Source organism: Oncorhynchus mykiss, chromosome 29 (assembly GCF_057628025.1).
Source record: "Oncorhynchus mykiss isolate SJ-2025 chromosome 29, ASM5762802v1, whole genome shotgun sequence".
In the NCBI taxonomy this organism is placed as follows: domain Eukaryota; kingdom Metazoa; phylum Chordata; class Actinopteri; order Salmoniformes; family Salmonidae; genus Oncorhynchus; species Oncorhynchus mykiss.
In genome coordinates, this window is record NC_143050.1 from 24,257,646 (window position 1) to 24,271,579 (window position 13,934).

General features: G+C 42.8%; 1 protein-coding gene across 5 annotated transcripts in view; it reads right to left on the reverse strand.

Moving 5' to 3' along the window:
• The window catches only part of LOC110509842 (MCC regulator of WNT signaling pathway), a 149,710-nt gene that overhangs the window by 69,574 nt on the left and 66,202 nt on the right, over window positions 1–13,934 (reverse strand). For all 5 annotated transcript variants that reach the window (XM_036967258.2, XM_036967259.2, XM_036967262.2 and 2 more), the window contains 3 exons: window positions 11,805–11,947; window positions 9,685–9,827; window positions 3,041–3,204 (listed from right to left, as the gene is read on the reverse strand). In XM_036967258.2, the coding sequence (XP_036823153.1) occupies window positions 3,041–3,204; window positions 9,685–9,827; window positions 11,805–11,947 (450 nt within the window). The remainder of the gene's footprint in view (window positions 1–3,040; window positions 3,205–9,684; window positions 9,828–11,804; window positions 11,948–13,934) is intronic.

Consider the following 13,934-nt stretch of genomic DNA (forward strand, 5'->3'; position numbering starts at 1 on the left):
TCGTTGCCTGCGTTCGTAATGGGTCTGCGATCAAACAACCACCACTCATCACTGTCAAACGCTCCCTAAAACACTTCAGCGAGCAGGCCTTTCTAATCGACCTGCCCCGGATATCCTGGAAGGATATTGAACTAATTCCATCAATTCCATCAACTGGCCTAACTGGTGAAATAAATGTGAAAAATATAATAATTTTAATAATCTTGTATCTCATTTTGGCAAGCGGCTGTCATGTGCCTTTTACTGAAGAGTGGCTTCCGTCTGGCCACTCTACCATAAAGCCCTGATTGGTGGATTGCTGCAGAGATGGTTGTCCTTCTGGAAGGTTCTCCCATTTCCACAGAGGAACTCTGGAGCTCTGTCAGAGTGACCATTGGGTTCTTGGTCACCTCCCTGACCAAGGCCCTTCTCCCCTGATTGCTCAGTTTAGCCAGGTGGCCAGCTCAAGGAAGAGTCTTGATGGTTCCAAACTTCTCCCATTTCAGAATGATGGAGGCCACTGTGTTCTTTGGGACCTTCAATGTTGCAGAAATGTTTTGGTACCCTTCCCCAGATCTTTGACTCGACAACATCCTGTCTTGGAGCTCTAAGGACAATTCCTTCAACCTCATGGCTTGGTTTTTGCTCTGACATGCACTGTAAACTGTGGGGAATTATATAGAGGTACCTTTCCAAATAATTTCCAAACAACTGAATTTACCATAGATGGACTCCAATCAAGTTATAGAAACATCTGGATGATCAATGGAAATAGGATGCACCTGAGGTCAATTTTGAGTCTCATAGCAAAGGGTCTGAATACTTGGGTAAATAAGGTATCTGTTTTTTTATTTTTAATACATTTGCAAAAAAATTATACTTTTTTTCTTTCTTTGTCCTTATGGGGTAATGTGTGGCAATTGATGAGGATTTTTAAAAAAAATCAATTTTAGAATAAGTCTGTAACATAACAAAATGTGGGAAAAGTCAAGGGGTCTGAATACTTTCCAAATGCACTTAACATTCGGTTTTAATATGGAAGATATTGCATTCATTGTTGATACAAGTTTTCAAAGTTTCCTATATTCAACTTCTTGGATGCATTCAAATTCACTTCTCTAAATTCAGATTCAAAACCAGAGATAACAGCCTGGGCTCTATATTATATAAAGTACGGTTTTATAAGCCCAGCTACTGCTATGGAACGTGTGGAGTAACTTAAACTTGTCTGTGCCGCATGAACACCCAATATCAACAAATGGCCTTGGAGAAGATACACATTTGCCTGTGTGGTATTCTTTTTATAGGCTTAGTCAATGGTAATGGATTGGGTCCACACACCATGGGATACTGTGTCCCAAACCCATCACTAGACCCTTGGCTGACTCCTCGCAAATCTGAAAGGACTGGATATATCGGTGTCGGAATCAGCTCCACCTCTCATACTCACTGGATAAATGTTTCTATCAAATTACAAAAATTCTGTTGTTACAGATGTGAAAGAGACACCATTAGGATGCTGGAACTGTGAAGGTGTCTATTTTTCTTCCCACAAAATGTAACTGGGTTAGCATTAAGTGGTCAGACTAGCACTGGTTGTGTCCACTGTGATCAGCCAACAAAAGGGGGTGAAATTGATAGCCAAGTTCAATTAGTTTATTAGAAAATGTAGATCACTGAATAAACATCAAACATAGGGACCTTGATTTCTCTTTCTTTACAGTAATATATCTCCATCTGTCCTCTATTGCAGCTCTGACACAATGGTTTGTGATGGAAGTCCATTCAGACTGATAACATAAAGCCAAGTAAATCCATTCTCACACCTTACAGTGAGTGGGCTATGACAGTCACTAACTGAATGCCAGTTACAGTGATTGTCTGTTATGCCTTTAACAGTCTTAACACGAAGGACATACACTATATATACAAAATTATGTGGACACCCCTTCAAATTAGTGGATTCTGCCATTTCAGCCACACCCGTTGCTGACAGGTGTATAAAATCGAGCACACAGCCAAGCAATATCCATAGACAAACGTTGGCAGTAGAATGGCCTTGCGAAGAGCTCAGTGACTTTCAATGTGGTATCATTATAGGATGCCACCTTTCCAACAAGTCAGTTCGTCAAATTTCTTCCCTGCTAGAGCTGTCCCGGTCAACTCTAAGTCCGGTTAGAGTGAAGTGGAAACGTCTAGGAGCAACAATGGCTCAGCCGCACAAGCTCACAGAACCGCTGAGTTCAGAAGTTCGTAAAAATCGTCTGTCCTTGTTTGCAACACTCACTATTGACTTCCAAACTGCCTCTGGAAGCAACATCAGCAAAATAATTGCTGTATTTCTCTGTCCTTCACTTTGCCTCCCTCCTTTCTCTACCTCTTTCTTTAGCATAACTGTCTCTCTCGCTCACGGTTAATTTCTCTACATCTCTGTCACATTCTGTGTCTATAGGTCTACTTCCCTTTCGTTCTCCCTCTCTCATTCTCCCATCTTTCCCTGTGTATGTGTGTGTTGTATTATCTGTTTGCGAGGAAAGAAATAGCTAGCAGACTGAAATCCCCTTAGGACTGCTGACACTCCCATCGCTACGGAGACGACAGCCAGGCAGACAGGTTTCCATTACCAGAGCTGAGGTGTCACCGTGGGGACCACCATCAGGCCCGTCATCAGTCTATGACATCAGTCTGAATCACACAGGCGTCCCAGGCTGAGACGGGCTGTTACTGGTGGGTACAACCCAGGGTCACCCCAGGACCCCTGCTGACAGATTACTGGAAGTGGCTTGGGTCTTCCAGCAAGACAGTTCAACATCCTACAACAGTTATATTATAACTAATCTCACCGTTTTCCATTTACCTTTCTTTAAGCGTCTGTGAATGCATTTAATAGGAGATGTTTGTACCAGTATTAGGTTAACCTATTTTCATCTATCCTGCATGTCTTTCTTTCTCTTTATCCTCCTTCACGCTTTCCTACCAATGAATTGTGTTTATATGGAAGGAAAAGGATTTCCTAAAACGAGTCTCAGTATTTGCCTCTAGTCATTTTCTGGTGTCTTACCTTGATGGCAAGGTCACAGTGTTGGCTGGCGGTGGTCAGCTGCTCTATCTGGCGGTCCACCTCGGCCACAGACAGGCTGCATGTGCTCTTCTTCCTCCCACACAGCACGCTCTCCAACCCTGTCAGAACCCGCTGCAGCTCTGAGTTCAGGTCACTGCAGTTGTCTACAGGGAGAAAGCACAGGTCCGGCTCAGACTGGTCTAGGAACATATTCATGTTTTAAAGCCTAATGTAATGTAATGTCAGGCAAACGGAGTTCAGGCCACTGCAGTACAGGGAAGAAGTCCAGAGTCAAACGGATCTGGAACCAGATTAATTAATTCTAGTGTGCAGGATGCTGGTCAAAATAGTAGGACTACAGCCAGATACACTGATCTAGGAACAAATAATCAAACCTCAATGTGGCTAGAACAACACAGCTACTCTAGTCTGCATGAGCAAGGTGACCTTGGAGCATAGTGTTGATGTTTTGTGTGCTAGGGCCATACTGATAACCAGCCATGTACTAAATGCTAACGGTTTAACTGAGTGCCTGGATTAACTGGGTGACGCTGCTGCTGGCATGCTGCAGGCTAGTAACGCACTCATTAAACCGCATCACACACACATCTGCTGTTTAGAGAGAACATAACACACACCACAACTATTTGAGAGAAAGACAATGATACAAGAAGGACAATTATTTTTCATATTATATGATAATATTGAAATTCAGTACATTTAAAACACAGAGACCTACAGATAACACCTGTGGAAATCAAACCCACAACCCTGGGCTGCAAGGCAAGCAGCAAGCTCCAACCAACATGTAGGACTGTCCCCGAACAGATTTTTTTTAAAATCTTGGTCGACCAAGGGTCGTCTGTTCTTTCGACCATCGATTGGTCAACATATTTTAACGTGTATTTTTCCATATATAGACACACCCTACAGTATGTGTTTTCATCAAATCAACCATAAAACACACACGTGACAAGAGCGAGCTGGACCACAATTGTTTGATTGTGCTGGCCGGCCTCCTCCTGCTGCAGCGACCACCACAGAACATCAACAGTGTTTATAGTGTTGTCTCTCTCTCCTTCCTGCTGCAGCGACCACCACAGAACATCAACAGTGTTTATAGTGTTGTCTCTCTCTCCTTCCTGCTGCAGCGACCACCACAGAACATCAACAGTGTTTATAGTGTTGTCTCTCTCTCCTTCCTGCTGCAGCGACCACCACAGAACATCAACCGTGTTTATTACGTTGTCCGCGTTGCTGAAGCTGTAACATAATTACAGCCATTTCTGACTGAAAAGTTCTGTTACCGAAATCCCTCATTTATTTAGGAAAAACATTTCCTATTGCCTCAACCCCGGCTCTTTTTACGTGACACGTATGCATCGCATAGACGTGACCAACAGGGCCTGACCTATAGCAGATCATAATCACGTCAATAAACTGTTAGAACAAACTCTGAACACCATAACACGTGACAGCAAAAATGGATGCAGACATGACAAATAAACTCTAAACTGGGGAATGTTTGGTTGCTCAGGAGGTAAAAGGGGAAGTCAGGTGTGGAAAACATTTTACTAGTTGTGGAAAGTACTGGAGTTCAAGAAAAATAAAGTAAGGAGTGAGCCCTGCGTGCATATTATGTGTGCCAAACAGGTGCTGTTAGATTACAATATAATTTGAATAAATTATAAGCGCACCAGAGAGTCTGTTGTAAATTTCCACAGGTCTAATGTCCATTGCTCATGTTTCTTGGCCCAAGCAAGTATCTTAGCAATTAGACCATGAAGGCCTGATTCACGCAGTCTCCTCTGAACAGTTGATGTTGAGATGTGCTTGTTACTTGAACTCAGTGAAGCATTTATTTGGGCTGCAATTTCTGAGGCTGGTAACTCTAATGAACTTATCCTCTGCAGCAGAGGTAACTCTGGGTCTTCCATTCCTGTGGCGGTCCTCATGAGAGCCAGTTTCATCATAGCGCTTGATGGTTTTTGCGACTGCACTTGAAGCAACTTTCAAAGTTATTGACATGTTCAGTATTGACTAACCTTTATGTCTTAAAGTAATGATGGACTGTCGTTTCTCTTTGCTTATTTGAGCTGTTCTTGCCATAATATGGATATGGTCTTTTACCAAATAGGGCTATCTTCTGTATACCACCCCTACCTTCTCACAACACAACTGACTGGCTCAAACGCATTAAGAAGGAAAGAAATTCCACAAATTAACTTTTAAGAAGGCACAGAAGGTTAATTGAAATGCATTCCAGGTGACTACCTCATGAAGCTGGTTGAGAGAATGCCAAGTGTGCAAAGCTGTCATCAAGGCAAAGGGTGGCTACTTTGAAGAATCTCAAATTACTTCATGATTACTACATGATTCCCGTATGTGTTATTTCATAGTTTTGAGGTCTTCATTATTATTCTACAATGTAGAAAATAGTAAAAAAAATTAAGAAAAACCCTTGAATGAGTAGGTGTCCTAAAACTTTTGACCAGCAGTGCATATTTTCTAACATTTCTAAAAACCTGTTTTTTCTTTGTCATTATGTGTTGATTTGTATTTGTATTTATTTATTATGGATCCTGTGGTCTAGAAAAATTAAGGCAGTTTTATGCGATTAAAAAAAAAATACAATACATTCACAGATTTCACAACACACTGTGTGCCCTCAAGCCCCTACTCCACCACTACCACATATCTACAGTACAAAATCCATGTGTATGTGTGTGTAGTGCGTATGTTATCGTGTGTGTGTGTGTATGCATGTGTCTGTGCCTATGTTTGTTGCTTCACAGTCCCTGCTGTTCCATAAGGTGTATTTTTAAATCTAATTTTACTCCTTGCATCAGTTACTTGATGTGGAATAGAGTTCCATGTAGTTATAGCTCTATGTAGTACTGTGCGCTTCCCATTGTCTGTTCTGGACCTGGAGACTGTGAAGAGACCTTGTGGCTTGTTTTGGGGGGCATTCATGGGTGTCCGAGCTGTGTGCCACTAGTTCAAACAGACAGCACGGTGCATTCAACATCTTAATACCTCTCATAAATACAAGTAGTAATAAAATCAATCTCTCCTCCACTTTGAGCCAGGAGAGATTGACATGCATATTGGCTCTTTATGTACATCCAAGGGTCAGCCGTGCTGCCCTGTTCTGAGCCAATTGCAATTTTCCTAAGTCCGTTTTTGTGGCACCCGACCACACAACGGAACAGTAGTCCAGGTGCGACAAAACTAGGGCCAGTAGGACCTGCCTTGTTGATGTTTAGTTAGAGTGCTACTTTATTATGGACAGACTTCTATCTCCTATCTTAACTATTGTGGTATCAAAATGTTTTGACAATGACAGTTTACAATCCAGGGTTACTCCAAGCAGTTATATCACCTCAACTTGCTCAATTTCCACATGATTTATTCTAAGATTTAGTTGAGGTTTAAGGTTTAGTGAATGATTTGTCCCAAATACAATGATTGTAGTTATTTTTTTTTATTTTGGACTAACTTATTCCTTGCCACCCACTCTGAAACAAATTGCAACTCTTTGTTAAGTGTTGCAGTCATTTCAGTCGCTGTAGTAGCTGACATGTATAGTGTTGAGTCATCCGCATAGATACACTGGCTTTACTCAAAGTCAGTGTCATGTCATTAGTAAAGATCTAAAAAAGTAAGGGGCCTAGACAGTTGCCCTGGGGAATTCCTGATTCTACCTGGATTATGTTGGAGTGGCTTCCATTAAAGAACACCCTCTGTGTTCTGTCAGACAGGTAACTCTTTATCCACAATATAGCAGGGGGTGTTAAGCCATAACAAATGCGTTTTTCGAGCAGCAGACTATGACCGATAATGTCAAAAGCTGCACTAAAGTCTAACAGAACAGCCCCCCCCCCAATATTTTTTATCATCAATTCCTCTCAGCCAATCAGTCATTTGTGTAAGTGCTGTACTTGTTGAATGTCCTTCCCTATAAGCATGCTGAAAATATGTTGTCAATTTGTTTACTGTAAAATAGCCTTGTATCTGGTCAAACACCATTTTTTCTAAAAGTTTACTAAGGGTTGGTAACAGGCTGGTTGGTCGGCTATTTGAGCCAGTCATGACTGTTGGTTCCCTCCATATCAAGTCAAAGTTTATTTGTCACATACGCCGAATACAACCTTACAGTGAAATGCTTACTTACAAGCCCTAACCAACAGTGCAATTTTAAGTAAAAAATAGGTCAACAATAGATAAGTAAAGAAAGAAAAAATACAGTAAAATGACAATGGCTGTATACAGGTGGTACAGGTACAGAGTCAATGTGCGAGGGCACCAGTTAGTCGGGCTAATTGAGGTAATATGTACATGTAGGTATAATTAAAGTGACTATGCATACATGATAAACAGAGTAGCAGCAGCGTAAAAGAGGTGTTGGGGGCACACACCTTCTAGTAGGCTTAGACTGAAGATATGGCAAATAAGAGTGGCAATATCATCTGCTATTATCCTCAGTCATTTTCCATTGTCAGACCCCTGTGGCTTGTCATTGTTGATAGACAACAACAAATTATTTACAGAATTCAAAATTACAATGCTTGTCTTTCATAATTTGGTCAGATATACTTGGATGTGTAGTGTCAGCGTTTGTTGCTGGCATGTCATGCCTAAATTTGCTAATCTTGCCAAAAAGAAAATCATTAGAAGGTAGTTGGCAATATCAGTTGGTTTTGTGATGAATGAGCCATCTGATTCAACAAATGGAGCTCAGTTTGCCTTTTTTCACAAAATTTAATTTAAGGTGCTCCAAAGTTTTTTTTCATTTATCTTTGTTTCATAGTGTAGTTTCTTCTTCTTTTTATTCAGTTTAGTCACATCATTTCTCAACTTGCAATACGTTTGCCAATCGGTTGTGCAGCCAGACTTATTTGCCATTCCTTTTCCCTCATCCCTCAACCATACCATTTTTCATTTTCTCATTAATCCACAGGGATATAACAGTTTTTACAGTCATTTCCTTAAATGGGTGCATGATTATTAGTAACTGGAATAAGCAATTTCATAAATGCATCAAGTGCCAAGTCTGTTGTTTGCTCCTCATTACACAACACAGACCAACAAACATTCTTTACATCAACAACATATGAATCACTACAAAACTTATTGTATGACCTCTTTTACACTATATTAGGCCCAGCCTTCAGAACATTGGTTTTCCTAGATACTACATTGTGATCATCACATCCGATGATATTTTTTTATTTTTTTAAATGTTTATTTTTATTTTTAGAATAAGGCTGTACCGTAACAAATGTGGAAAAAGTCGAAGGGGTCTGAAAACTTTCCGACTGCACTGTACAATTTCAGTAGCCTTAGAGTGACGGACTGTGCCATCCCCACTGCCTCCACAATGGATCAGTTCACTCAGGCAGGCGCCAATCAGACAGGTGTCTTGTACCCCATGATTGAAGCATTTTGTTTTGCTACTGCCCAACTAAAGAAATCTTGGTCGACCAACAGCCTATCAGTAAACAATCAACCAGTCGACTAAATGGGGTCAGCCCTAAAAGGCATGTACCACTTTCAAAGCTTCAGTTCCCTATTCACTGTGTCATCTTCATATCTCCAGAAGGAATCAAATTGGCTCATCAGAAATTAATTTAAATGAGCATATAAATAAAAGCCCTGCAAAGCATCCAATACCCCCATGCCGATGGTGAGCACCTGCTGCCATACTGCATCCACAATGATGATGATGAGGATTATTAGTATCTTCCCAGACCTAGACAAACATAGCCTGGGTACATTGTGTGGAATATGGAAATGTGGAGAGCGACTTAGATGTTTTTCCATATCTCCCCCCTTCTCCTACCGCTGGAGGGGCAAAGTAAATGCTGGTTTTGCCAACAATTCGAAAGTAATTAGTGCTGTGCGAACGAACGTGATGATTAACAAAACTTAATCCGTGTGTGTGTGTGTGTGTGTGTGTGTGTGTGTGTCGGCTACAGCTAGAGACAAAGACCTGTAATGAATGAAAAATATGTTTTTCTTCTCTCTCTCTCTGCTCAACGTTGAGAATAAGGAAGAAGAGAAACCAATGAAGCTCTTTACCATTGACAAGTGATTGCTGGGTGCACTCAGCACCATTGATAGAGGGGAGAATAAATAACGTCTCGAAGGAACTGCTGCACGGACTCTGCTGAATCAATTTTCCATTGTGGGAGTGTGCATGCGAGCACAAATGCGCACACACAGTCACATACACACACGCACATAACTGCTCCTCATTCGATCTCCGCTAGAAGCCGATAATTGTGTATTGGGTGCCATCAACCCTATAGCAGTTGGTTGGCAACAGGCCATCCATCAAGGGAGGATATGCACAGATACTGTAGGTCACAGAGTACAACTATGGGCACAGATAGGTAACAGTCTCTCCATGGGAGAGATGATTCATATGAACCACTGATCGAAGCAGTTATTAGTGAAACAGAAAAGCGAAGATTAGCCTGAGGGCATAAACACATTCATTCTACTGATGGAGTGGAGCAAACTCCAGCTTGGTTGTGAATGTGTCCACTAAACCATAGAGCGAGGGTATTCAGAGCAAGTCAAACTCATTTATAAGAGTTGTATGTGGGTTTACAGTCAAGCACTGCAGTGTCCTTTCTTACCCATGTTGGCGGTCGCCAGGGTGGAGTGGTTTTCAGCCAGTGACACGGAGGCAACGTCCTGGTCGAGGCTGCGTCCGTCCTCGTTGACCTCGTGCTGGCTGTGGCTGAGCTCCGAACGCAGCTCCGAAAACTCATCCTCCTCCCTGAGGGGCAGAGGGTCACTGAGTTATGTCGGCGTTAAGGCAAAGTGATATGCCACTAGCCTTGTTGACAGATGTGTTTGTGGTTTGATAACACTAATTTCCTGGCATGATGGCAAACAGACGAGTCAGCTAAAGCATTAAACTGATTTGGCAACCAGGCGGGTGTGACAATTCCCTGCGAACTTTGTTTTTTACTTCAATGTTGTTGTCATGACCACACACACACACACACACACACACACAACCAGATGATGGTGTATAGAATTGATCAGTGGGAATGAGAAATCATTTTGTTTTGTAGGGCATCAGCTATTTATCTTAAAATAGAAACAGTAAGTGTGTAGATGTACCATCATGCCAATCTTAAGCCTTGAGTATAGTTAACATGGTTAATTTCTGGAAAAACGACCTGAGAAAACCTACAGTATAATAGGTCCTTTGATTCAAGCCCTCTGAGATCCAGCCTATATACCGTAAGTTTAGCATCCGTTGGCTGTATTTTGCCATTTTACAGGTTATTTCATGTGATTAGATATGACTTATTAAACATGGAAATCTATGCCTTTCATATAAAGCGGTGGCGAGAATTTGTCCTTTTCAAATATGCACACTTTCCACATGAATATGCAAGCTGATTAACTCTATACAGTACGTAAACACACACATGTTTGTGTATTCGTGCTTCAGATGAGAACCCTCTGCAATTAAGCAATAGTGACGTCCCAGTCTGAACTTCTCAGGCATAAGTATTTAAATATATGCACAAGCATGAAGATCATGTGTAGTTTTAATGAGAGGAAAGCTCCCGGTGTGACCAACCTGCAGGAGAAATGTCAGATCTAAGAAGTGCAGTGTTTACACGTCTGTGAGACTGAGCACATCGGATGATCTATTAGATGAAGCACGGACACCCCACACCTATGTTGATACCACTTGTCCTCCCTTGCACGACGGCTAGATACATTTATCGAGGAACATTCCTAGATCCGAATGAAAGCAGCACACATTTCCACATTTTGAATGAATGTTGATTCTTGTGCCTGTGTCTCGGACACTGTATTTTGTCTGCCACACATGCCTGGAGTTGCATTGGAATAATGTATTCTATCCAAACTCTATCCAATAGGTCTATGTATGTAATACAGAAATAAACAATATTGGTGAAAGTAGTACTGCAGTAAACAACGTCACTGCTGCTACCAAACACTAAAATGTAACATCTTGCCTGTAGCTCTGAATTATAGGGTCGTTTGGTTGCATTTCATTGGTTTGACACAATCTTTCGATTGCACGTCTGTGAATTAAATAGCCGGGCAATAAATACACATCACATAGTTCTCACAAGGTTGACAAATAGAAAGTACTGACTCACACTGTTATGTGCTGTTCTGACAACATGAAGCAAGATACACTGATTTGGCATGGCACCGTTTATGCAAACATAAACACACACAAACAGAGAATGAAAGAAAACAGATTCAAAAAATTCCTCTTCTCCAAAATTCCTAAGAATCTATTACCTAATAAAAAAAACAGGGTAACACTGTATTTGAGCATCTACAGATGGCCTAACAGTAACTATCTATTAACCTTTACCCTAGCCTTAACCCTTACACTAACCCTTATTCTAAACCTGTAAAGCATCTACAGATGGACAATCCGGACTATCCAAATAAAGTGTGACCAAAACCAGTATGCATTTTGGAAATGGAGGAATTTTGGGGGGCTGCCATTCTTGAGTTCATTCTAATGAGTTGTTTGGTTAATGGTCCTGCTTAGCACTCAACCCAATGCCTATTTGGGAGTTTATTTCCGGTGCACATCAGTGTGTTAAGCACCGGTGGAGAGGGCTGGAGAGGCCACTTGAGCTAGGAAAACAAACACTTACAAGGCCTCTGACGCAAATGCTCCGATTTTGATTTCACTACAATAAGTAAACAACGTCTGTGTGTGCGTGCGTGTGTGTGTGCCACCCACCTGATGGTAGTGCCTTGTAGCAGGTCTATCTTCTTGTTGAGCTCAGCGATGATGCTGTGTAGCTCTGTGATCCTCTCCTCGTATCGTAGGGTGGTCCGCTCCTGAACGTCCTCATGCTCCCGCATCAGATAGGACTGCTCACACTGACAAAACACACATTATAAATATGTTATGACTCAATCCAAGACCATGTTATCCCACTGAGCTAAAGCCTTAATATCCAAACGACATCCTATTCTGTTATTTGCACATTTTTTAAAGGCGATTCTCTGTTGGTTTGCAAGGTTGGTTGTCTCTCGCACACACACACACACACACACACTGTGTGTGAGGTCTAAGGGCTTTTCTGGGGAGTGTCTACATGGAGCCCAGAGGTTGGGAGAGAGAAATGTATGAGCTTTCCCCTCAGCTATATTACAAGTGGAGGATGAGAAGAGGTGAGTGAGTTAGAGTGAGAAAGAGAGATCAGGCTTGAGCGCGTGTGTGTTATACTGCGCTTCCTGGAATGACCTCCGCAGATTGGTATGTTTTTCTGGCCTGTGTCAGCGGTTGAACATGAAAATTAAACAAAGCCAGACAAAGAGGGGTCTGCCTAGTGCTTTACACAATGGAACATTAATCAAGCTCTAACATTCCTGCAAACTATCTCCTACAACTACTATGGACTTATTCACAATGGTTTAGCGTTTTGACAATCATTTCTGTGTTTATGAATACAGAAATCTCCCAAGTGGGGCTCCCGAGTGGCGCAGCGGTCTAAGGCACTGCATGTCAGTGCTAGAGGCGTCACTACAGACCCTGGTTCGATTCCAGGCTGTATCACAACCGGCTGTGATTGGGCGCACAATTGGCCCAGCATCGTCCGGTTAGGGTTTGCCCGAGGTAGGCCGTCATTGTAAATAAGAATTTGTTCTTAACTGACTTGCCTAGTTAAATAAAGGTTAATAAATCCTCTAGTGACTCCCCATCCCGCATGCGGGAGCGTAATCATCGCCTGACACTAATTAGCATAACGCAATGGACATAAAAATTCCTAGTAAATATTCCTATTCATGAAAATCACAAATGAAATATTGTTACGGTGCGTGAATGAGGACCCAAAAGCGAATTAACTTAAACAGAGCTTCTTTAATTACCAAACATAGGTAGGCTCAGACGGACCGGCAGATTCCGACAGGACAAGACAAGGTTACAGCAAACATGACGACAGTCTGGTTCAGGCATGAAACACAACAAACAAGAATCCGACAAGGACAGGAGCAGAAACAGAGAGAGATATAGGGACCTAATCAGAGGGAAAAAGGGAACAGGTGGGAAAAGGGGTGACGAGGTGGTTAGGAGGAGACAAGGCACAGCTGGGGGAAAGAGGGGGAGAAAAGGTAACCTAACAACGACCAGCAGAGGGAGACAGGGTGAAGGGAAAGGACAGAGACAAGACACAACATGACAGTACATGACAGTACCCCCCCACTCACCGAGCGCCTCCTGGCGCACTCGAGGAGGAAACCTGGCGGCAACGGAGGAAATCCTCGATCAGCGCACGGTCCAGCACGTCCCGAGAGGGAACCCAACTCCTCTCCTCAGGACCGTACCCCTCCCAATCTACGAGGTACTGGTGACCACGGCCCCGAGGACGCATGTCCAAAATTCTACGGACCCTGTAGATGGGTGCGCCCTCGACAAGGATGGGGGGGGGGGGGGGGGAGACGAGCGGGGGCGCGAAGGACGGGCTTGATGCAGGAGACATGGAAGACCGGGTGGACGCGACGAAGGTATCGCGGAAGAAGAAGTCGAACTGCGACAGGATTAATGACCCGAGAAATACGGAACGGACCAATGAACCGCGGGGTCAACTTGCGAGAAGCCGTCTTAAGGGGAAGGTTCTGAGTGGAGAGCCAAACTCTCTGACCGCGACAATATCTAGGACTCTTAGTTCTACACTTATTAGCAGCCCTCACAGTCTGCGTCCTATAACGGCAAAGTGCAGACCTGACCCTCTTCCAGGTGCGCTCGCAACGTTGGACAAAAGCCTGAGCGGAGGGGACGCTGGACTCGGCGAACTGAGATGAGAACAGCGGAGGCTGGTACCCGAGGCTACTCTGAAAAGGAGATAGCCCGGTCGCAGACGAA